Source organism: Solea solea, chromosome 3, assembly GCF_958295425.1.
Source record: "Solea solea chromosome 3, fSolSol10.1, whole genome shotgun sequence".
NCBI lineage: Eukaryota > Metazoa > Chordata > Actinopteri > Pleuronectiformes > Soleidae > Solea > Solea solea.
In genome coordinates this window covers 30,841,845-30,867,485 of record NC_081136.1, presented here as the reverse complement: position 1 = coordinate 30,867,485, position 25,641 = coordinate 30,841,845, and the positions used below count along the sequence as shown (strand labels likewise).

Sequence of the window (25,641 nt, the reverse complement as noted above, 5' to 3'; positions counted from 1 at the left end):
CCTCATTAAAGCCCCATCAGCGACTAACATCATTACCTGTTTATTCCACTTGCTACTCTCTCCTCCCTGTCTTCTGCTCTCTCTCTGCAAAGCCAGCCAGCTGCCACACACTCCAGAGGATATTCCAATTAGAAACAACATACGCCAAAACACAAATGTGCACTGGTGGAGATTCCAATTAAAAACAACACACAGGACAAAGACGCGGGCGTGCAGCAACACATACATTCGCCGGCGGACACTCTAATTAGGCGACTAAGCGTAGCGTGGACACCGCTAGGACGGGACGCTTCAGTGGGTCAGATTACATGCACGGACACGCCCCGAAAGGTGTCACTGTGCGTCACCATCAAATGCATGCAAGGTCATGGAGGTCATGCACATGACACGTGCGTTTTTTTTCTATCAGTAACATAGAGTCACGTAAAGGTTAGAGAAGCTGCCAGGGGTCCCGGAGTTTGACACCTGACGCAGGGCTGCTGCTTCCGTCTAAGGAATGTGAATAATTACCGAACTCTACACGTCTCGTTTCATAAACTGTGAAATGGAAAAAGGTCAAAACAGAAAATAAATGAATACTCTCTCTCTCACTCTCACTCTCTCAATTAAAACCACCGGCTCCAAAACTCACTGGTTTATTTTAGTAAAAATAAATGAGATTCACTCTACGGCAGACCCAACAAGCGTATGATTTCCCTGATGTGTGATTAGTCTGGATCCCTTTCATGTCAGAGATATTCTATTTAAACATGACCGAGGCAGTCACTCACCTTGACAGGAAACGAGGCTGAGAGTGAGAAAATAACATTTCCTGCCTGATACTCGAAAGGCAAAGAGGAAATGGAAGTATTTCCTCACCTGAAACACATACACAGCTGCTAAATTCAAATTGAAGTCGATTAATAACCTATGCTTCAGGATTACGAGTCCTATCTCTTGTAAGTGCACACTGTATCATATTTGTATCCCGAGCGCTATCTCTCTGTTTACAGCCTACCTGTAATGTGAACATTTACAGTCTACAGATGTACCCGTGTTCAGCATTGTAAAATACATAGTGGGAAATCTATGATCAAACACCTGACTTGAATTTCAATGGCAATAGGATGAGTTTTGTTTTGAAAACCCGGGACAGCATCAGTCCAATGAATGCACTGGTTTTACTGTTTGGATGGCTTTATGAAGAAGAGTAGAGCTGCAACTAACGATTATTTTCATAATCGATTCATCTGTCGAGTCATCGTTTGGTCCATAAAATATCAGAAAACGTTAAAAAAACGTGTTTGTCAAACGTGGAAATGGTAGTAGTGGACCTCAGTTATAAAACGACAGCATCCGTGACGGCTGCCTTGATGTACCGCAAAGTCGGCCCAAACAACCAAACAGACGCTGCTGGGCAGCAAAACCTACATCTCACTCACCTACGGTCATCAATAATTGACTAAAGGTCGGGGAATACACACTGAGTATCCAGTCAATCAACCAAAAGGAAAAAAACAACCTCTTGTACTCACAGGATATTTTAGCACCATCTGTGAAACACATTTATCTCTCAATAACGAGGGTTGTGGAAAGTTCTCCGGGAGTAAGAGAAACCCGAGTTTTTGTCACAGTAATGCATAATTTAGAAATCAAATACTGAAAAAGGCTGTAAAATAGGCTCAAGAGGCTTGCGTTATAGTCACATATAGTCATCCATGAAATAAAATTTCGTTTTACATCGTGTAAACTACCAAGTTGTGATGATGCATTTTCGACCCAGCCATGACCAGCCAATTCAAAAATTCAATATTCATTTCCGACAATATAATAAGATTTTAAACAGCCCACAACATGGCAACATGTCATCAGTGTGTTGTTATTTGGAGACAAGTGTTTTGTAAATCAAAAAATATGGATTTCATTTTGCATCTCTCTTTCCCTCTCACATACACAGCACTCATTGTCATGCCTTAGAGGAACTTTAAAAACTCGACCAGGTCATGACACACACACGGTCTTACTCTATTTGCAGACTTAAACATAGTGGGGATGGAGTGCAGACATTGAACGATACTCACACTTTCTGTAGACTGCAGTTCACAAAGAAAATGTTGCAGGTCAACAAAGGATTATGACCTCTGCATAAAAGTGACTCATGTACGCTTAAAAAAAAAAACTCACCCTCTCTGCAGACTGCGATGTGCCAAAGAAGATGGGTATGAACGCCAGCCAGATGATACACGTGGTGTACATGGTGAATCCGATGGGCTTGGCCTCGTTGAAGGTCTCGGGCACCCCCCGCGTCTTGATGGCGTACACTGTGCATGTCACCATCAGCAGGATGGAGTAGCCCAGGGAGCAGATGAGGGACAGATCCGAGATGTCGCACTTGAGGACGCCGCGTGCCGACATGGGGTCCTGGGTGCGCTGCTCGCCGTAGTCCACAACAGTGTGCGGGGGATCCACCGCGAACCAGACGAAGACTCCTAGTAGCTGAACTGAGATCAAGGAGAAGGTGATGACGAGCTGGGAGGCAGGGGAGATGAACCTGCGGAGGAGATTACAGATGTGAGGAGTTGGCGCGGCCAAGGAATACTGCTGCCTCATTTCAAGCGAGGTAACCTATGCTGTACACACAACCAGAGTTCAGTGAGCAATGTAAAGAGGAAATGCGATCATGTTCGAGAGATAAAAACAAGTGGAGGCATTATATCTGACAAGAAAAGCACAATGGATACTTGAACGTGGCGAGAAGCCTCAAAATATTGAAGTCAGAGTGTGCTGATGCATTTTGGATTTACCTCAAATGCATGCCAGCATTTCCCCCCTCATTAATTAAAAGTGGGACAATTGTGTACAACTGAAAATAACAGGGCAACAGGGACGCAGACACGAACACGGCACAATTCTGCATTAACATTTCAGCCACTTAGTTGACACTCACTCTCGGAGTCAGTCACTCTGAGTGCAAACAATACAGTAGGTGAATGTGAGTTCAAGACTCTGATACATAATGTATGAAGGAGAAAATGATGAATAATGAGCACAAGGAGCTTAGTAAGAGGTTTAGGAAATGCACAAACACAACAATCGCACAGTGACCTTTTCCATGCCACTACACCCATCAAAGTCTGTGTCCTGACCTCACATCCACACAGAGGGGAAAACATTATGTAGAATGTTGTATTTTTATTTTTTTCCTCTCACCTGGGTGCTGTCACAGACTTCTTCCCTTGTTCAAATATGCGGTGTATCCTGTTGGTCTTGGTGAGCAGCGCGGCGTAGCTGAAACACATCCCCAAGCCGAGGAAAATCCTCCTGAACGAGCACACGCCCACGTCCGGCGTCGCGATCATCAAGAACGTGATGGCGTAGCACAGGAAGATGCCCGTCAGCAGCACGTAGCTCATCTCGCGGCCCGACGCCCGCACGATGGGCGTGTCGTTGTAGCGGACGAAGGTGACGATGACGAACGAGGTGGCGATGATGCCCATCATGGAAATGAAGACGGGGACGACGGCCCAGGGGGAGTGCCACTCCAGCTTGATGATTGGGATGGGCACGCAGCCGGTGCGGTTGGTGTCGGGTCGCATCTCGTACGGACACAACTCGCAGGTGAACTCAGAAGCCTGGACGAGACACAATTTGATCATGTAGAGATTGGAAAAACCTAAAGCTAAGCTAGCTTATATCTCTCAACCTTTATTGGACAGTAGTTGAAATACTTGGAAATTCAAATGTTAACCCCTGGAGTGTCATTGCAGACGTTTTAACTTCTGTGACATTTTTTAAAATATTCAATTTCCATGTATAAAATCAGATCAACTAGAACTAGAACGTATGGTTCCTTGTGTTTCTAAAGGAACACAAGGACTGTAGACCTAAGGTAAAACATTTAGAGAAGTCACATGATTTTCCGACCTTATTGGGCCGCATAGCGATGCCATTTTGGATATTAACGTGGACATTAACCATTTATAGTCACTTGCGGTAATTAAGGTTAGGTCCTATTTCATGCTCTCCCCCCCATTATGCATGTCCTAGGTTGGGAAACTTATATTCCCGTCATCAAGCTAACATTAATTAGGGGGTTGTCAGTTTTCTTGGTTAATGCTTTTGGCTGAGCCTTTTTACAACAGACAGACAGAATCATTATGCTACTAATAACACTACTAATTAAAAAAAAAAAGAAGTGTAAAATGTGTGAATTTTGTCCCTTTGATGAGTCATTAATTCCACAGGAAAGGAGCCAGGTATCTATAAAAGTCATCAAGTCAAATATAGCTGAGGGTCAGCTTTATGCAAATCACGAGCAACCTATTTCAAACCTCTTTTCAATGACACATTTGATTAAGGCGATAGATAGATAGATAGATAGATAGATAGATAGATAGATAGATGGATAGATAGATAGATTAAAGCTTTCATATCTCAATAACTGGTTTGTTTACCTACCTCTGTGAAACGTCTCATTAAGAAGACAGAATACACACACTTTTACACATCTCTGTACACGCACTCCGACGTTCACTCACTTGCGTTTGTCACGTTATGATTCTATTTTCCATGCTGCTGAACCCCCTAAACTACAGTAAAATGTGCCAACAGATTATTGATTTTGGAGCAAATGCATGTATCTGCAAAAACGAGTATCGATCGCTCAATCTTGACAACAATTGCCTGCCGCTGCTGTGGCTGATATTTTCATTTTTTTTCTCATTAGTTCCTGAATGGAGACGTTCTTTTTTTGGCACGTGCACCCATTCGCCGATGGACACTTTCCACTCAGTGAGGACGATGTGAAAACGGGCAAATCACCCCCTTTGGTAATATATTAACATGGCGGATGTGTATATGGATATATATATATATATGTGTGATCAAAAACTTTTCCCCAGGCTGAATTTCATGCTCAGTACTTTCATGCCTGTATTATGTGAACTTAAAATGGCCCTTATGCAGTAAGTGGCTGACGTTGTCAGTGGCCAAAAATTAGTTGAAACAAAGTTGTGATGACTGCACAGCAGGCTTTTAGCGAGGATCTTTTTAGAGGGTGTCCATTTTTGTTTGTTAACACTTTTACATGAACTCTCTGAAACACCATTTCTTGCATTTGTGGTGCAAATTTTGTGGAATACAGCCAAGTTTGTCCGTGTTCTACCTCTTTTCCTCATTTTTCACAAACGTGACTTTGTATCCCTGAAGTAAAAAGTAAAAATAGCCTTCATATTATAGGACATTATCAACTGTAAATATGTCAATAGTGGGAGTTAAGCACAGTTGTTTGTTCTCCACAAACAACATCAATTTATCATCTTTTTAAAAGTTAAGGCTTCCTATTATTCTCCGGTTCACCGACAGTGCCACCAAAGAAGCCAAAAAACTGCGAAATATTCTTATAGCCTTTCTGTAATTTTTTAGCATGACTTTTTTACCTATAACATGACGCTATAGAGCAAGAAGAAACTCTCAGATCACACAAAAAAAAGCATGATGACACCATATAAGACAATTCTATACATATATATATATATATATATATCTGACTCTGGGACACAAACACAATAAAGCCAAGTGAATTGCGATTGTGGTGTTTTTTTACTGTGTGCAACCTGTGAACCGTGTAATGCAAGTGTCGACACTGAGGGATTTAGCGCACCGTCTCCACAGTAAAACTGGGATGAGATCACTAAAATAAAACAGAGAACTGGAAAATGCTATTCCATTATACTTCCATATAATTCTATGAATTGAATTCAACTTTATTGCATCAGTCACACTCTTTTGGATAACTTCTTCTACTGTTTTGGATTAAAAACCCATCTATCCGAGCCTTCATGCATAGAGTGTTTACCTGATAGTGGTATCCCTCACAGCGCTCGCAGTGCCAGCAGCACGGCACGCCTTTCACCACCTTCTTCCTTTCACCTGCTTGACAGGGGATGCTGCACACAGATGCCGGGAGAGACGGGTCACCTCTCCTCCAACGCATGGCCTCCACCTAGACAGTTGGATGGAGTCAGAAACAGCCCGATATCATGTGTCTGAGATACATTAACACTATAGACCTTTCACTTTGGGGATGTTATGCAGCCATCTGCGTCTTCACAGTCCTTTAACACTCACATATTTTTTTTTTCCCCTGTACCTGTAGAAAGCATGTCTTCAGGGCAACCTTGAGACCAATTAGCAGAAGCAGATCCTCAGATAACTTTCCTGAGCACTACCGGGCATAAAAACTCACACAGTGGAGTGGCAATCAGACTGTAATCAGATCTGGCACAAAAGGGCCATTCCTTTCTGTGTGTTTATGATCGTTTTTCAGCGCGCACACTGCACATCACCGTCCACGTGGCAGTAAACTGCATTCCCAAGCTTTTACGTATGTCTGGTATTTGTCAGTGAAAGTGTGCGCTGGTGTGTGTGTGTTTTAATTTGCCGTTATGTGTGCGGAGTGTTTGTAATAAACTCGGTCATTACACTGGTCCCCCCTGTGGTTGAGCCGTTGCTGAAGGTGCCGAGTAGAAATGATGCATTACAGTTTTAAGGCACACAATGTAGCAGTCAACAGAAACGAGTTAGAGAGGAAAAACTAATCACGGATAGAGCAAACGGACTTGATTTGATCACTGACACACACAGAGAAACAAACACACAATATCAGGTTACTTTGCTGCAAATATGCCTGTCAGGAGAAAAGCACTAATGGCAAAAAAAAAAAAAAAAGTGTTGTGAGTGTCTGTGTGTGTGCTCATCTTCGTAGCAGCATTGTTTAAGAAAAACTTTCCTGGGTGCAGTTTTCCTTATCTGTTGAGTATTTTTGTTCATTACATATTCATAGCCTGCACACAAACACTCAGCGAGTTCACACCGAATTTCCGTAACAACAACCATGAATTATGCACTAGGCACAGGCCTGGTCATGAACCTCTCCATCTCCATTAATTACGTAGGTGAAACAATAATAGTATTCTGCTTTTAATTATATGTATTAACGGAACTATGTGCCCAATACAGTGTGTCAACCTAGTACTAAGCGGTGTTCTCTGTGTATCCATGAACGCTCAAAAAAATGTGTTGATGAGGAAAAGGTTGCTTTAACTATGTGCTGTCTTTTGTGGGGGGTGAAGCTGTCCTTCAGGCAGACACATTTTCTGTAAAATAGTCTTTTCTGATTCAGTCCCAGGTGGATTTTTTGAAATTCAATTCAACAACAACACTGTTTTTGTTTTTGTGTGTGTGTACCTGGTATTTCCTTATGTTGTGGGGACCTTAATCTGTTTACACAGTCACATTATTTGGGACAAAAAAATCAAGTCTCTATAACGTAAATTACAATATTTTAAGATGAATATTAGGTGATATGTTTTAAAGGTAGGATTAGGCCATAAGTAGTTATGGTTAAGATTGAAGTAAAGGACCTCGTATACTTCTGCACACCGTGCATTTGGTAAGAATGTGTCCTATTCCCTGTGTCCAGACTTGTACCGCCACCTCACCGTGAAGTGGGATAGTACAGTAACCTGACGCACGAGTATGCCAGGGTCCATGATATGATATTCAACTACACGGCATGTGTGTGGAAGTATACCAGGGCCTTAAGCCTCCAGGAAATGAATGTAAATCAATGCAGTGTCCTCTGAAGTCATGGAAACCAGTTGACTGAAAAGCCATGAATGAGACAATGAGAGTTGTCTCACCTGTACACTCCAGTATGTACAGGTTTCATTCATATGGGTGTTTGGCCTTCCAGTAAGTGTGTGTGTGTGTCTGTCCTTGTAAATGCAAAGAAACACAAAAAAAAAAGTACTTTCAATACTGAACGGAGTCCAGTGACTGGGGATTTAAAATTCATAGCAGCCACCTTGTTCAGGTATGTGGCCTTTAACCCTCTTACAACCATCAAGATAATGAGGCTGCCTGGATTTATATTGATTTTATGGCTGTAAAAAAATCTTCTTCTGCTCCCTTTTTTCAAGATAACTTTCACTTTCGATATCTGGCAGTTCTTTATTCAACCGTTTAGGAATTACGGTACTGAGAAGCTGACGTCACAAATGTGATGCACTGGTGGTGTGATTGGACGGTTGTTCTGCGGAAGTCCACAGAAGCTCTATTTCTGTGTTTTACAATGCCAAAAATCTAATGACAAATATTTTGGGAAGTTTTTTCACATAACTTTTACTTATATCTCCATATTTTGGTTTGCCTTTCTTGATTTGTATCATTATGAACCATCTGTGTGGTTGCTTTAATGCATGCCTCAGCTCTGTGTGCAAATGCAATGCCCGTTTATAGCGGTTTTTGTTTTTTCTGTGCGTGAAAATCTCACTTTGAGGTGAAGCTTATTGGTCCAGGAGCCGATGACTCTGTACTCTGCCGTAGATCTGTTGGTAATCTGGTACTGGAAGATATCATATCTCCCCGGAGCATCTCCATTCTCATTGAAAACCACTGGCGTGCCGGCACTTCCTGGAAGACATAAGGCAGATGTTGGAGAGATGGTCAACTTGGTCATTTCATGATTATATTCACATTTGAGTCTCTGTTTTTATTGATCAGTGCTGGCTCTGAAAAGTTAAAAAAGAGTTACGTAAGATATTTTGTGGCCAAATCTTTGAGAGGTCGTATCCTCAGAGGTGCATCTCTGTGCCAAATAAACAAAGTCAGAATTATTATCATCGCTTGAAATGTTAATGTGTTACCAAAATGAGGTTGCGATGTCCTCAGCACACACTGCTAATCTTCCAATTAGCTTGTTGGAAAAACGCACTTGGAACGTCACAGATTTTAACACCCTCATAGTTTTTATTTACATGTTATAAGATAACATTTGCCACTTCATTATATTACGAATATGGGGTTAAAATGACACAATATGTAAGAGCAATGTGTGTGTGAGAGAGAGAGCAGAAGTGATTAAATATGCACATGTATGAATAAGTTCATGTGTCCTCTAAGCTTTAGAGTTTCCTCGGCACCAATAAGACCTCATGCATGTTTTTCTTTTCTCTTTATATATATACTGTATACCCCGGCCCCCCCTTTCCTCACTTTCTTTCTTTTATGATACAATACAATCAAAGCGGGTGGCTGAATCTGGTGTAGCATAAAAGTAAATCCAATTAAAGAGAACATGTGAAGAAAGAACTACGTTAAAAGAATTCTCCCTCCGAACTCAAGTCACTGGTACGGCGGGTGGCGACACTGAGGATATACAAAAAACAAGAGATATTGGACATGAAGGGGGAGGAAACTGAACGAAAGAGAACAAACACTTACTTTGTCTGCTTGAGACAAACAAGGGAGAGGAATATATTAGCACGGATATTATTTAAAGACGCATATTGTGAAATAAAACTAAAGAAAAGGTGATTAAGACTAAGAGGAAATAAAATGGAAAGAAAAGAGAGAGACAGATTATGTGATGATGGAAACATTGTGATAATGAGCTAACAAATGTGTAGATAATTAAAAGGATAAAGCAGCATATGCCTCAGTGTAATTCATTTCTGACACATTCAATGCATTCACACGACTCAAAACCCGGTAATTGATGTCACTAAACTCCAAATGATATTCTTTTACTCCGCCTTGCCTCTAATTTTGCCTTGAACTGAACAAAACATGTTCAGCAAAAACCCTGCAATGAAGTATTTCAGTGCTTTGTGATGTTCCACAGCAGGAGAGGTTTAATTAGCATGATTTGACTTCTTTAAATCCCATTAACTGGAATACAAAATATCCAATGCTTTATACAAATTTCTTTATGTCAATGCACTTGCTGGGAAACACACACACACACACACACTATTAGTATTGCTCACGCCTAATTAGCATCCTTGCTGTGCGGTAAACACACACAATTATGTCATTGAGGTCTTCACACAATACACTATAGCAACCGTGCTGTTTCTCCTGAGCAGCTGTTTATCTCCATGACTGAACCATCGCAGCAAACCGGGGCTGCTTAATACTCACAACTCCGCCCATCTATAGTTGCGTTTCCATTACACGTTTTTTCGCAAAAATTAAAGTGATATTTCCACCGTAATTCTAGTCTCGCGTCGTCCCGTTCTTCTCGTGAAATCTCTGTTTGCAACAGAAGACAGAGCGGGTGAGCGCCATCTTGTCCGAAGTGAAGTGGTCATGTGACCCCCGCACGTCATGACCAGTGACGTTTCAATGCAGACAAAAAGTGTGTTTCCATTACACTTTTGCAATAAACTTTTTGTGTCTGAAAAACCACCTCAACGATATTTGAGAGGTTTTTCTAAAAAGGTAGGCATTTCCATGACCACTTTTGCACTTTTCTATGGGTAATGGAAACACAACACTACTTCCTATCTATGATGAAGAACCTGAAATAGGTCCACATCCTGCTTTTCACACGTTTTAACGTTGTAACTGTTCCATGGAAGAGTGCAGTTCAGGGGCCGTTCATGCGTAGCATCTTTTAGGCCACAAATAAATGATCTTCTGTGGAGCCGTGTTTCAGATTCATGCTCAAAAAAAGAGATCTGTTTTGCTGGTGTGTTCAGGTCGCACCGAGATGAATAAAACATCAAAATTAAGGCCACGTCCAGACTTTTTCTTTGCCATTTTCAAAAAGTTATCCGTAAAGATGGCATCCTTTCAGGAAGTATCTCTGTCCACACGCAAGCCCCTGAAACGACTCAAAACCATGTAGTACATATGCCAGGACTGTAGTTGCACTGAAACGTTACACCAAAAAAACGTTGTAAACATTAGATATAATAACAGAAATGGAGACAGAATGAACCGCCAGGGGGGACAGAAGGGGAAATAATGTCTGTTTGTTTAAGTTTAGGTTTACAGCTTGTGCCGTTTCCGTGTGCATATTTAGAGACTCTACAGACCCCTGGTGACTTTTTCAATTAAAAAAAGTAGTGGCAAATCTAGCCACCGTGTGGATGGAACAAGTGTGCGTATTCACCTAAACACGTTTCCGCGTGGAAGGGCCCTATAAGAGTCTTTTTGATTCTCGGGCCCAAAGATGTAGGTCAAACAGGTCCTTGTCCTCCCTGAAATTAACTTTTCAACCTTGAACCTTGTTGGTGAAGAAGAGCATGCACACAGACATGGCGGGTTTTCTTTTATTGAAACATTGAGCAAAGCTACTGTGAGGAAATGCAATGCTGATAATACACTGTCTTTGCTTTGATTATTTCTTCTCAGTTAAACATGATATTGGACAGCTTGTGTCCAACCTGAACACAAAATATCTAACAGCAGTACCAAAGCAGCCGGCCCTCACCTGACATCTGCATTGCACTTTACTTCTGTGCATGCATTCTCCCTCTCTTCATCCAATCTTGTCTTCATTTTCTCTTTACTCTCCATTCCCCCCCCTTCCCATCTTTACCACCCTCTGTGCTAAATGAGGACACAAAATGGGTTTCTCTGTTCTTCTATTTCATCCCAGTGAGAAGGAATTAGTCTGGGGAAATTTTCATGACCATCAAATTAAAAAAAGTGTGACCACCAATCCTGAAACCGTTTCAGGTTCTCTCATTCTCTTCTATGGCAATTTAGACGAAAGGGTCCACTTCGTTTTTTTGTGGTGTGGCTTGGCCTACATTTTGTCCTCATTTCTAGCTTCATCTCTTCAAGCCGGCCTAACTTTTAACCTCACCCGCCACCTACAACTCTCACGCGTTCATCACTCATCAAACAGCATTTTAAACTGAAATAATAATTATATTAAAAGAAGCAATTTATGCACTATGGCCAGTCTGTCTCGCTCAGTCTTCAGCATCAATAAATACGTAGAGGACGACTTTGTTTCTCACCTCATTACCATGTCACATTTCCCTTAGATCTTGCTTGACTGAGGCTTTTTCAAATATTCCCTTCCACACCAGTCACGCCTCTTTAGAGCAAGTCACGCACACGGCAACTTAAACAGTTGTCAGGAGAGCGGAGACACGCTGACAGATACTTTGAATTATGCAAAGCATAAGCACAATGTTAGCTCCAAAAAAAATAAAATGTTACCTTGAGCAGAAAATGATTATTCAATCGCGCAGTGTTTGCATCAATTGCGGGGGGGGGGGAATTACCGTGTACGGCAGATAGAGACGGGGAGACGTTTAAAAAGCAACCGCAATTACCACAAACATGCAAACAATGGCGATGACAGGTGGCTGGCATTATTGAGCCAATGTGTTGGAAAACAGGTAGCTGACAACCACTCATCAGTTGTGATTAATGTTTTGGTTTAAAGGATGCACAGGCGGGGCCAACTGGTGAAGTGGATTTCCATTTGGATTTTGCTTTGATCACTCGTGACATTTCTTTTTTTCTTTTGGAAGTTGACACTGAGTACACGTGCGAAAGAAACTAAATATACTTTTACTATTCTTGAAATGTATTTAATTACCTGAAAACGATGCGAAGTCTATTTGTATTTTTATTGTACGAACATCAAGGCGATAAAGGCGTCTAACCTGTAATGTCCACTCTTCAAATAAAGGGCAAATGATAATTCTTCCATAACCATACACTCATAGTGGGTCATCCACTCCACGAGTTCACTGCTAATTGCATTTTTAATGAAATGCTGTAATTTTTATGAACTAATGGAATAACAGACGCGGACATCGCCACATTGTCTCTCTGTTAGGACAATTAAAATGAATGCTAATTCTTTATTTGTCTCATTTGCATTCATTCGGCAAGACCTCAAGCAAGCTGACAAACTCCTAAATGACACAGAAAACACCGGGAAGGCCAGAGGGCAGATGCATGTTAACATAACACGGAATTTATTTTATGGGCTTGAGGTGCTTATTTGGCGGAGGCCAGGCTGCTCGGATGTGGGGAGAATAGCTAATATGTGCACTTGAAGGCATAGCAGCAGTAAGTGTGTGTGTGTGTGTGTGTGTATCTTCTTTGACTTATATTAACTATTTTCTTCCCTCAAAGCAGCAGAGGCAAGGCATCATCGCAGGTTATGTTTAAGTGCCCTCAAGCAAGTCTGTGTTTCTCTGCCTGCTGGAGGCATCGATCTACAGGTTCCCCATAAAGTTGGAGGCTCATCCTTTGGGGACCACCAACAGAATATCACAAGAAATTGACAACTTTCTCAACTTTACAAAAAGATTTGCTCTTCAAAAGGTCTCGGGTCACAACAATTTTGCTTTTAAAAAAGTAAAATGATATGTTAGAACGGATAAAAAAAAAAATTCATGACATGGAGCCGACATGAATTTAGATTTCGCCGAAATTGACTCGGGAGGCGGAGATGAAACTTTCATGCAGAAGAGGATGAAATAGGAGTGAAAGAGTGATATTGGCAGAAGATTAACTATTGATTTGCTTTGCTACCAAGTTCAAATAAATTCAATGTGTAACGTTCACTTGGATCGAAAGACGGCCGAACAGAGAAACAGGAAAAAATGGACTGAGGAGTACAGTAATAAGTTGAGCCTAACAGCCTCAGAGGCGAAAAGGAGTAAAAATGGACAGCATGTGAAAGCACCTTGCTTCTGTCTGCGCCCATGAAGTCACTGCTATATGCAGAGGTGGAAAGAATATACTGAAATAAAGTAAAAGTACCACAATAGGGGTAGTATTTTTGAAAAATGGTGCTTCCCAACCTCAGTTTACCCTGAGTTGAGAAATATCTTCCTTCTTTTCTTTGTTACGTGCCCACCAGTGACACTTGGTCCTGTTAGCCTAACTGTTAGCAAAGACGGCGGACACTGTTTACATTCTGGGAATGAGGTCCCGTCCCCCTACGAGTAGGTCTAAATACCAAGGCTTGGACCAAGTACCACTGGTGGGCACGTAACAAATGAAAAGAATGAAGATATTTCTCGACTCAGATGAAACTAAGGTTGGAAAGCACAATTTTACCACCCCAATTCTAGTGACACTAGTTACTTAGTTACTTTTCTAACAAGGTTCTTTCTTGTGTCATGCAAAAAGGACAAGGGGACACAAATCTCACCGATAGCTGAATTTCAATTAAATTTGCACATCTTCCTTCCAAATTTGCATCTTGGAAAGGGGAAAGAGGAGGCACTGCAAGCCATAAACAGCTAATTCTACACTAGCCCCGACTCCCTGAGAAGAAGCGTGAGAGAGGGGCAAAGCATAGAGTAGCCCCCGAGTCTGTGTGGGAATATCAATTAGCAGCGGCTTTAAAGCCTCCCCTGCAGACAGAGATGGAAGGAGAGGGACGTATGAATAGCCCCGGACTTCTTCCTATTACTCGATCTAAAGATAGCATAAAACGCAAGGAAAAATGGATAGATACACACAGAAAGAAAAGAGTCAAAGAGGAAGAAACAGATGTGGTAGTTAACAAAAAGAAAAGCCCCAAGGATTCCTTGGTTCGCTTTAGAAAAACACTGAGGATGAACAGCAAGACTTCATAGCAGAGACTGTGATGGGGAGATGCAAAACCTACAATGCAGCATGCATTAATAAAACATGGGGCTGTGTGTGTGCAGATGTGTAGGCTGCCAATAGGATAAAAAACTTTAAACTAAAACTTGTCCAATTGAGGACAATAGTCTTTTGAGTCGGTGGTATAAGTCAGGGTTAGCTTTGAGGAAGTATAATATGATTTTGACAAAAGCAAGCACCTTGGAATTTCACCTATAAGCTAATAATATTTTAAAAAAGAGCCAATTCCAATATTGCCATTAAAATTTTGAAATTAATTTTCAAAGCTGCCTTGACATTTTTGATGTCATCATGTACCCCTGGAATTATACTCCATTGCATGCAACTCTTCATTATTCATTTAATGGCCGCACGTCAACGTATCGTCATCATGCGTCTGTGATTCTGTGGTCCCTTATTTATTTTTATTAACCTTTAATGAACCAACCCAACTCTTATTGAGATTAGAAATTGGTTTTACAAAGGAGACCTGGCCAAGGTAAGAGCCATACAAAACCATAACGATTTAAAACGTCATTCATGGTTATGAATGTTTTCAGTGTTAGAGTTTTTTGGGAACGATTATTCCATGACCATGGTGCATGGAAAGAAAAACGCTGTTTTTGCCAAAGAGAAACCACTTGATGGCGCACAAACGGTGACCACTAGAGCTGACAGAGATGTGCCGAGGTATTCTGGGAGTTTACCCAGGAGAGTTTTATAGATACCAGTACCGTCTACGAAAACCAAAATTGCACCACCTAATTTTGAGGTAAAAAAAAACCTTTAGAAATGTCCTCGTCATCATCCTCTTCCTGAGAAACATCAGTCTCAGATTCTTTTTCAAAGAACCCCCCGCAAAGATAAGCGACATTGTGGCGGAAAATCCCTCACGGAGACCGGAGCGGTCTGTCACATTAAGTGGAGACATCATATAATTGGCTACTCCAAATGTCAATCCATACAGCCAAGAAAACCCTCCTTCACAACTTGTTTTACAGCACATCCGTGCAGAAGCTACACCAAACGGCCAAACCTCCTTCCAACGGTAGATGTTCCTCCTTCCTTCCCCTCCCACTTGTCTCTCCATCCCTCCTATTCTTGCTCTTCACACCTCCTAGCCTTGCTTCACCCTACTACTTCTCTATACTCCTCAACTACACCACCTTGCACCTCTCAGCCAGCGCTGTTGAAAAAAAAGAAGAAAAAAAAGAACAGGCGAGGAAATTGTTTGTCTCAGAGACACCGGGGAAGATAATGAACAAGCTAAAGTAACAATACGTGTTTTAAGAGGATCCAGACGGGCCTCAGTGGGAGTGAGAATGAAACACTGGTTAAATAGTGAAAGTGAGATAGCTGAGGTTGAGGCTATAACAAAGGAATTACTGTCGGAAAAATTGTGTGCCTTGTGCGGACCCACATGAGCACACATATGCACGGCGGCGTGTGATAGCGCTGCGCGGCAATCTCCAGTAATTACATAAAACTCATTTAGGACACTTCGATTTGCGTCGTGACGCACATTCATTGCACTCTTGGAGGAAATGAGAGACCAAATGAGAGCGGTGAAAAAAAAAAAATAAATAAATAGAGGTGATAAAAACTGAAGCAGAGAGCCCAAATATTAGGTTGATCAAAGGAGACAAAGCAGCGTTAATGGAGGATGGAAAACAGAATACAGAGAGAATGAAAGCAAAGGGAGAGAGAGAAGAAACAAACAAAACGAGAAACAAGGAATTACATGACCAAACTTGGCAGAGGAAAAGAGCAAAGGGGGGCGAAGAGGGGGAGAGAGAATGCTTGTAGAGGACTAGTAATGTCATTATTCTAGTTTCAGCCCTATATGATGATAAGACTACAGCTACAGTACTGTATTGTTAGGGCTGTGTGGGTGAATGTGCTTTTATGACTGACTGGTGTATCCATCAGAAATATGAAAATCGTTTTCTGGCTTTTTGAACCTGTATATCTCTGCGTATTGATTGGCCTTTCAAACGCGATAGACCAAATTACACATTCAGCACGTACAGTATGCCCACAGACGTGCATTTACACACACACATGCAGCAGGAGCTGTGGCGGCTTGTCAAGTCGATACATCCATAAGCTTACAGTATGTTGTTCATTATTGATCCATCACCACCAAGTCCTTTCTTAACATTGAGGCATCATAGTTTACAAATGGTGGATGTGCATAATGCTGTTTCTGTCACAAGATTAGGTGTGTTTGTAATTTTTTCCATCTCATCTGTTTCCAGTTAAATCTAACGTCTAATCAACAATGCCTCACTGACAACTGAAAATGAGCATATTGTATATTTTGTGACGCCGCTGCAGTTGTGTCTTTGTTTATGCGGTAACGAGTTCATCACTCCTGTCTCATTTTCTTTGAACTCCTTTGTGTTTTCTGTAGCTTCACGTCTGGCTGTTAAAAATTATTGCATATTCAGCAGCTGATGCCATGGCAGGAATTTTCCAATTGCTTTGGTTAAAGGAATACTTCACCGATTTTAATTTAGCTTTGTAATACTAGAATAGGGGTAGTATTTATGAAAAATTTTGCTTCCCAACCTCAGTTTCCACTGTTTTCTTTGTTGCGTGCCCACCAGTGACACTTGGTTCTGTTAGTGTAACTGTTAGCAAAAATGGCGGAGCAAGTGTCACTGGTGGGCACGTAGCACAAAAAAGAATGAAGATATTTCTCGAAACTGAGGTTGGAAAGCACAATTTTTTTTTATTTTTTTTTTTAAACTACCCCTATTCTAGTAATACAAAGCTAAATGCAAATCGGTGAAGTATTTATTTAAGTGCAAGGTAGAAGAGTGATTAAAAACCTGATACAATAAAAGCTTTACACAGTATGCAGTACACTCAAAAAACAATCTAAAGTCATAACACAGTATGACCATATTTTGTTCTTATGTCACTACTTTTAGAACAACGCTGTCCGTCTGTCACCACCAGCATGGGATAAAACTTCAGCCTCGATTGGAAACAATCTTGTGGGGATTAAACTGTCGGGGAGAGGGAGAGCAAGGTGATACCACCTGTGCAAGAAAGAACATTATGTCAATGATCTACCAATTACTGCCTGCTGCTTGTAAGTGAGCAGCGGGTATTAAGTAGGACATTACAGTACGTGTGAATCTGAGTCGCCGCGTTTCAGTGAGCAAACAAGGAAACCAGCATGAAATGTGTATGATTGCGAGGCGAGATATTATCAGGTATTCTGGTTGTTGGAAGAATTGGGATGATGGTCGATGAAGTTGTTCATATGCAGGGTGTAAGAAGTGTTTTTTTTTTTTTGGTTGTTACTAAACAAACAAAACCTGCTAGGTGTCTCACAGATTGAATTACCCATCAAATTTGGAAAACGATGAAAACAAAAAAGCAAAACTGTTATGAGCATACTGTATATGATAGTAATGGCGTGTTTCAGTTCGGTTTGGCACAGTATGGTGTAACTTTTTTTGCGTTTCCATTCGGAATAATACCAAAATTACTGGCCCCAACCTTTCCATTTTTCGGTACCCTTCCCTTGAGTAATGGTACAGTCTTGTACGGGGTGGAGTTAGACCCAAAACAGTCAGCTGATTGGGCGACAGAAAATCATCACTCCCTTGCGACAGGTGTTTCTTCAACACTCGCAGTCTATTCTCATACAGGGCTCGATGTCTTGATGAGACAAACCGAGCTGCTGCAATGTTGTCCATTGAGTTGCATTCAATGTCGCTGTTCGTTGTCTGCGCCCTGGTACAAGTCTTGCACACCCCCTCCGACCAAGTAAAGGCACTGTTCTCAGTTGAAACGCAAGCCTCACCAAGGGCTTTACCATTCCAAACCATACCATATTGTAGCAAACCAATCTGTACCATGATGGAAAAATGCCATCCCACCTTTGAAGCTCAATGTGTGTGAAGAAAAAAAGGAAAAATAGCTGGCAATGTCAGGGTGACCCACTCCTTCACCAGCTGATTGAAGCTGCAGCTGATTTGTTGTCTAGATGATGGAGATTTAAAGTTTAAAGACCACTGTGACCTAGTTCTTTGGTCACATTGCAAAACATTCCAAAAAAAATTAAGAAATGTTGAGCGGGTGTATGCAGGGAGTGTTGCAACCTTGCCGCTGTGCACAGGCCTGATGCGTGTCACCACTGAAAATGATGGCCCGTCATAGGAAAGTTTGACTTTGTTAACTTATTCAATGTCATGGCAAGAGATGAGAATAGAAAACACAAAAACTCACATCACTGGCATCTTTTAGCTTAAGTTAAATACACAAACAATTAATTTGTCAGCAAAACTGTCATCTAACCCCTGGCATGGAGGAACATACTCAAAATGTCGAACTTTCCCCTTTTAATCCGTGTCATCATATTCTTAAAGACTGCATTCCAGTTTGCTGGCACCGATTTGGGACTTTATTTGATTTATTTGGCTCATTGTCTTAATTTGCAAGTCTGTACAGCCAAGTCACTCACACAGCCCTTCCTCTACAGCCAGGATGATAATCCCTCACTTTGTGTTTCATTATAGCCAGTCACGTAATGCAGGTGCTGTCACTAAAGGCTTTGTGTTCTGACGTGTTTGTTGTAAGTCAACCACACAATGACAGCAAAGGGACTTACGTGAGATCTCTAAATGCCTTTGACTACAAATACGTCCATGTATGAAAGGGTTAAAAAAAAAATGAAATTTAGAGGCAATAGAGCTGACAGGCGAAAAAAGAAAGTGTTGTGCAATATTCGTAACAAGCCAAGTGAAACTATGGTATGCAAATGTCAAAAACTACTTTCACAAAGGGATGGAAAACATAAATATGAATGTTTTCAAATTTCTTTTTGCGATTTTGCCCTGACCATAGAAAATGTTTCACCTGTGACTGCTTATTTCTCTATTTGCCCGTCTTGTATTCTTTTCTCAAGGTGGACTGGCTCTGCACAGTCTTTCCCTGCTTTCAAGAAAAAACACTATTCTTCTCATTGTTTTCTTGTAATTTCTTGCTTCTCAAGGACATTTGATATGTCCTAGTCAAATCTCCATGTCTTCTTAATTTTTTTTCAAAGGTCAAATTCCACTTTTAGAACGTGAGTTTCCCTCTATTTCACATTTAGACACTGTAGATGTTTCCTTGATGATGTTTCCCCTCAGCGCGAGCACAAGGGTTGCAACCACCAAGCTCTCTCCAAAGTCATAATGGCCAAGAGGGGTCTCCCTATAGCCATTGCCTTTTGCTCCTAAGCTATATTCATCTCCCTTCAACCTGTGTCGTCTTACCTTCCCCTTCTCTAGAAGTTCATCCCTGCAAGATCATTATTCCTCAATAGACGCTCTGCTGCCATAACCCTGTCTCTTTTGCTCCCTCCTCCTCTCGGCGAGATCATTATTGCCCAGTCAAGTTCATCATCTCCCAGGGAGGTCCTCTTTTTTCCTCTCTGAGGTCATCATGATGACGTGAGCTTCATCCTCCAGCTGGTTAGTTCTTCATTCTACCTTCTGTCATCACCACCAGGCCCTTCCATCTCCACGTCTTGCTCCCTGAGGTTGTTCAGCCAGGTATAGAGTTCATCATCTCAAAGTCACGCTGTTCTAATTAGTGCAAGTCAGTTCCCATGGTGATGTCCATCTTCTCTGCTGGCAGGAGATATAACCCCTCTGTGCCAAACACAAACAATTTCTGACAAAAATAGACTCTTAATACCACTTTTCGTTCATCTCAGCTCCATTGCTCTACTGCCATATCTCAATCTAATAGATCTAAACGACTCACTCTGATGGAGAACACATATGGGTATGAATAACATTCATTGCCTGTTCTTACATGAATTCACAATGAAGTTACAATCTTATTCCCTATGAAAACTTTAGGGATGAGCTGATATGATGCTCTGGGTCAGATATCAAAGAAATTATAGCGCTCTGGTAGCTGATGTCACACAACCAAGGTTAACGCCCTTTGGCAGGAAACTAGTATTCGCTATTCACCTCTCTACATAAATCAGGCAATATGTCAGACAACTCGTCTCTTTGCAGACTGTTTTCATCATAAAAGTGAAAATGGTGGATAACTCTTGAGCCACCGGGATGCCAAAACAAGTCGTAGAGAAGCTTTTACAAGGATCCCCACAGATCCAGAGAGAGACGGTGGAGGCAAAATGCTGCTATGAAACATGCTCACAGCGAGCAGCGGTTAACTTTCTGTGAGTAAGAGTCTCCACAGCCACGTGAACACAGAAATAATTCACATTACACTGCCCGTTGCTAACGCCCGACACAACGCGACGCTTACCCGAACACTACCGTTAGCCAGTAGACTTCGGGAATTGAATGTTTGTCACAAACATGGAAGACTGAGTCCATTTGTGTCCCTCCAGGCTCATGTAAACTTTCTCTTGTGACTAAGATGAATGGAAGTTAATCAGGAATTCTGCAGGTCTGGGAGCAATGTCCCTCCTGGCTGTTTCCAATCTCGTAAAAAGCACGGCGAGGGCATTATATATCGATATATTGGCCTATCTCCGTGTATTTAAAGTCTGCAGTGAACTCTGACAGGTTGAATCGTATTGAGCCATCCGTAGTATACGTACTTCACCGGAAAAATGGACAATGAACCAAAACAGGACGAGGTGTTAGAACCTGACCCAATTGTCGTTATCTGACAGTCGTGTGTTCAAAAAATTAACTATACACAGCTTATTCCCTTTACCGTTTGGAAGAACATGAAGACTCTTCATTTATTTGTGAGTTGTAATTTGTAATAATTGAGTGATATTTTAATTTAAGGAAAACTAAATATGCCTGTTATAATTAGAAAAATAAACAGCCCAATAAATGACTTTTGAGACAAGGCGTTAACATTGAGCTACTATTCCCACCATTTAAAAATCTGAACAGAAAAACCTCAGCTCAGACTTCAGTTGATGAGTCCATGTCTTCAGGGGAATAGAGTGATATAGAGAAAGAAAATAAGAGAAGCAGAGAAAGAGAGAGCAGATATCAGTATAATGTACAATTCAGAACTTAATGCAAATGTTATACATCTGATCCTGGTATCTATCTTCTGTCTCTGCACATTTTCCCCAGTCTTGTATAAAGTACATAAAAGTATCTTACCAGAAAATGACTTTGGTAGAAGTTGAAGTCACTTTTTATAGGATTACATCAGTAAAGGCCTTAAAGTACATGACATTTACTGTACCAAGTATCAAAATTCATTTTTAAGGATTGCGCCATGGTAGCTCAGTGGTAGGGCGAGTTGTCTTTCAACTGGAAAGTTGTGGGTTCAATTCCTCACTCTGCTAGTCTATATGTGTCCTTGAGCAAGACACTTAACCCCACGTTGAAGCGTGTGAATGAGTGAAGTCACCAACTCTTCTTCTGATTTTATTTGGTAGTAACAGGTAACAAAGATAGTTAGAGGAAGTGAAATGGAGTAAAAGTCACTACAACTATGAATAACAAAAGTACAGATATGTGAATTTTGCACTTAGGTACAGTAACAAAGTATTATTAAGTTACAACACTGCTTGTCCCTCCCCCTTTTTTGTCCCCCACCTCACCCCTTTCCCCCATTTTCCTTTCAACCCAACCAGCCGAGGCAGATGGCTGCACATCTTTTAGTCTGGTTCAGCCAGAAATCTTTTTTTTTAATCGACAGCTTTTGATTCATCCCCAAGAAAGGCTCTGTCTCACTCTCTCTCTCTGGAGTTTGTTTATTCTGAGCTTTTGTAGCACAACAAGATTTTTTTTTTTTTTCCTCCACTGATGGAAACATATTCATGAATGTTTGATTTCATCTCCAAAAATCCAACCGACTCTTTGAATCTGGCTCTTTAAATTGTGGCTTTGGCTGTAGATTCCAAGACTGTGTGTGTGTGCGTATCCATCAAAGTCTGTGTCTGCACACGTTTTTATGTGCACGGGTGTGTTTGTATGGATAAGCCAATAAACCTACTAACAAATAAAAGCTGGACAGCATGGTCTGTCATTGCTGCTCCAGGGTTCATTACCTTATTGTTTCTCTCTTGCTCTGCACTGCACCAAACACCGTGTGTGTCTGTGTGTGTGTCTATGTGTGTGGAAAGTCTAGAGGGTGGTTTTAGCTGTGATTTTGAATATTGGCTATGGATGAAGACATATTATTTCAATTTTGCCAACAACAGAAACACTGAAAAATAACTATAAATGTATTATTTATTATTAATTATTATTTAATATTAAATTATACTACTGCACGGCAGCTGCACTGTTGGATTGAATGGGTTATTATACGTTTCTAAACAGGATATGAAACAATATTAGTCATGTACAATAAGAGGGTCATTTTCCTCAATGGTCAATGGGAGAACACTTCTAAATGAGCTCATTGTCTCCGACTTTGTCTCTCCTGTTGTCTCACGACTGCCTGTTCGGCTTCAAGTTAAGTTAAGTAAGTTAAGGTGGCTCGATACAGATCCCACAGGGGACAAATCACTGCCCCATCAATTTGAAATTATCCCCTCCCTCTCATTCTGTCGTGTTCCCTCATGCAACTGTTTGAAAGCGGAATTGGTTTGGATCCAGAGAAAACAGTGGAAGGAAAATAATCCTGCTGCAACTCCAACCTATCTTCTCTTTCTCTGCTTTATGTGCCACAAAACATTCAAAGGGAGATAAAGCCGGCAACAATTCCCATCCCTTTGCTTTCAATAGCGATATCAAGGTCATATCCACCTTAAATCAATAACAAAAGCACTATTTTTTAATCAAAGTTGAACCATAAACACACAATGAGTAGCATAGCTTAAAAGTTCCTGCAGTGTCACAGCAGAGACTCATGCTTTTGAAACATAATATATTTCATCAGAACTTTGATAAGAAGGATGACAGCTGTTTTATGACAGAGGCTAAATTCTGCCATGTGCCCACGTTCACTTTTACAACTTAGCATAAATCACGTCTGCGGTGAAAAATGAAAATATGAGTGTCTTATTCTGCTGGAACGTTTACCCCTAAAGCAACAGTTATATTGTGTATTTCATCATATCTATGCAAACAAACTCTTTGTTTTTATAATATTCCCCAGAGGGTGACAAAGGATTCTTGAACATTCCAAATGAGGTGAACATTATTATATTAAACTTTCCTAAATCCATGGCCTTCCCTCCTTATCTACTCCCATGGTGGAGTGTACGCTTGATCATTCAAACCTTATGTAAGAATTTCATGTTTCTGATGAGTAAATTATACATCTATTGGAATCCGAAATGTGTAACTGTGATGCAGCAAGAAAACTATAAAATAGTGGAAATGCATTACAATACAGTCCAAACCTTTTATCAAGAGCTTTACATCAATGACGTCATTTATCCAATCTCCACGTTCTTTAAAAAGGTTCCAGGAAACAGTTTTAGTGTAAAGCTCTGTGAGGGGTGACTCAGTGATTCATTGGAGGTATAAAGTTGGTGACCTTGTGGTTAAGGGTTTATTTTTCTCGCCTCTAGTGCAGCAATAACAAAGAAACACACCTGAGCACAAACCTCTACTGCAGCTCTATATGAGAGTGCAATCAGTGCCTGTCCTGAACTGGCTTTTCACACTTGGAGCCACGACAGAGATCGATGTCACACATATTTTTTGCCACGTTGATGCAATTTTGTGTCTCGCCTCTGAAAACTGAATCCGACGAGCTTGACTCTAATTCTCTAATACAAACCGCTTCACTTCCTGTTCCTTTTGCTTTCCTTCTCTATAAATATATATTCCACTCAATAAGTGACAGGGGAATACAGGAAACAAAAACAACCGATGACACATGTAAGCACATCGAGAGGAAAGGGGGATTTATTTTAGTCTTTTTAAAGTGAGGTGACCTTATTGTGGGACCTTTTGCCCGCTTAAATCGGTCAGAATGGCAATACTAAATAAACAAACGGTTTGGAGTTACAAGCATGACTGGGATTAGAATATTTAACCCTTTAACACCTAAGCCTCAAAATGTCCCTTTTTTTTGCTCATTTTAACCATAAAAGGGGCCAGAAAATGCCCTGTGAGTAAGTACTTATACCCATTTATCCAGAATAACTGTCAATATGTGGCAGTTATTTACAATTCACTGCATGTTACAATAGTGTATTAACAAAATCAAATAAAATGAAGAAAAACACCGTAGTTGTACGTGAACATGTGTTAAATTTGAACAGTGTAAAACAGTGTTAAAATAAAACGTATTGAGTTTTTGTCTCAATGTCCAAACATCGGCCTAAAGACAGCGATTTGCCGGCTTCCTGCAACAGCGCAAGTGAAATTACCGTAATAATCACACGTTCGCTTTGACGTGCAACTTCTCAGCGGTCAGAAACCATCGGAATTTAATTATCGGGTTAATTATTATCCAAAGCTGTCAACCAGACTTGACCTTCCCATTTCAACTTTTGTGCTGCAGGAAAAACTGATTTTTGACTTGAAAGCCTTTTCAATTAAACCTTATTTTGTCCACCTGGCTTATGAATGTCTATTTGATATCTTTTTTTTTTTTTACTATTTGACATATTTTATTGTGAAGAAATGATTTGCCTCTTACAGCACTATGTCCATACAAGCTAATGCCAGCTCTGAGACACTGAAATGAAGCTGTTTATTTTTGATTATACACTGTCCTTCACTATGTTTATCTAGATGCATTAATAATTCAGTATACAAGCATTTAAATGCATTTACATCAAGGTTATTGGCAGAGTCACAGTCAAAGCAGCATCAAAGTAACCTGACCCCATAGAGAGGGGGGGGAAAAAATACTACAAAGTCAAATCTATCCAGTGTTCTATAAAGTGCAATGCAAGTCTTACCGTTGAAGTTGACAGCACGGATGTGGCTGAGAAGCTCTTTCCCATCTATGCTGCTGGCCATGCGTGGGCACAAGCCCGGGTAGCCGTAGCAGAGCTCGCGGTGCATGCGGTGCAAAGCATGAGCCATGGCGTACACGGCGTCCATCACAAACTGAACCTTCCCCTCTTGCTCGTAGCTGGAGTCCCGTCCTACTTTTTCTAGGCCTGAAAGAGAGACAGAAGAAGTGGAGTTAACAGGGGACAAAAAGGAAATTAGGAAAATCTAAAAGTAACACATTATTTCCACCACCGTCATTACAGAATGTGTGACATCAAATGGTGAGACTGCAGATTCTAGCAAATGTAGGACTCCTCTCATCTCATCGCCTCCCTTTCCCAAGATATTATCATTTCTTCTTTGCACAGTAAGCTTCTGCTTT

General features: G+C 41.0%; 1 protein-coding gene across 4 annotated transcripts in view; it reads right to left on the bottom strand.

Annotated features, from left to right (window-relative positions):
- Positions 1–25,641, bottom strand: part of grm8a (glutamate receptor, metabotropic 8a) — a 224,992-nt gene that overhangs the window by 21,771 nt on the left and 177,580 nt on the right. For all 4 annotated transcript variants that reach the window (XM_058625894.1, XM_058625897.1, XM_058625896.1 and 1 more), the window contains 5 exons: positions 25,223–25,426; positions 8,315–8,454; positions 5,837–5,983; positions 3,190–3,611; positions 2,164–2,530 (listed from right to left, as the gene is read on the bottom strand). In XM_058625894.1, the coding sequence (XP_058481877.1) occupies positions 2,164–2,530; positions 3,190–3,611; positions 5,837–5,983; positions 8,315–8,454; positions 25,223–25,426 (1,280 nt within the window). The remainder of the gene's footprint in view (positions 1–2,163; positions 2,531–3,189; positions 3,612–5,836; positions 5,984–8,314; positions 8,455–25,222; positions 25,427–25,641) is intronic.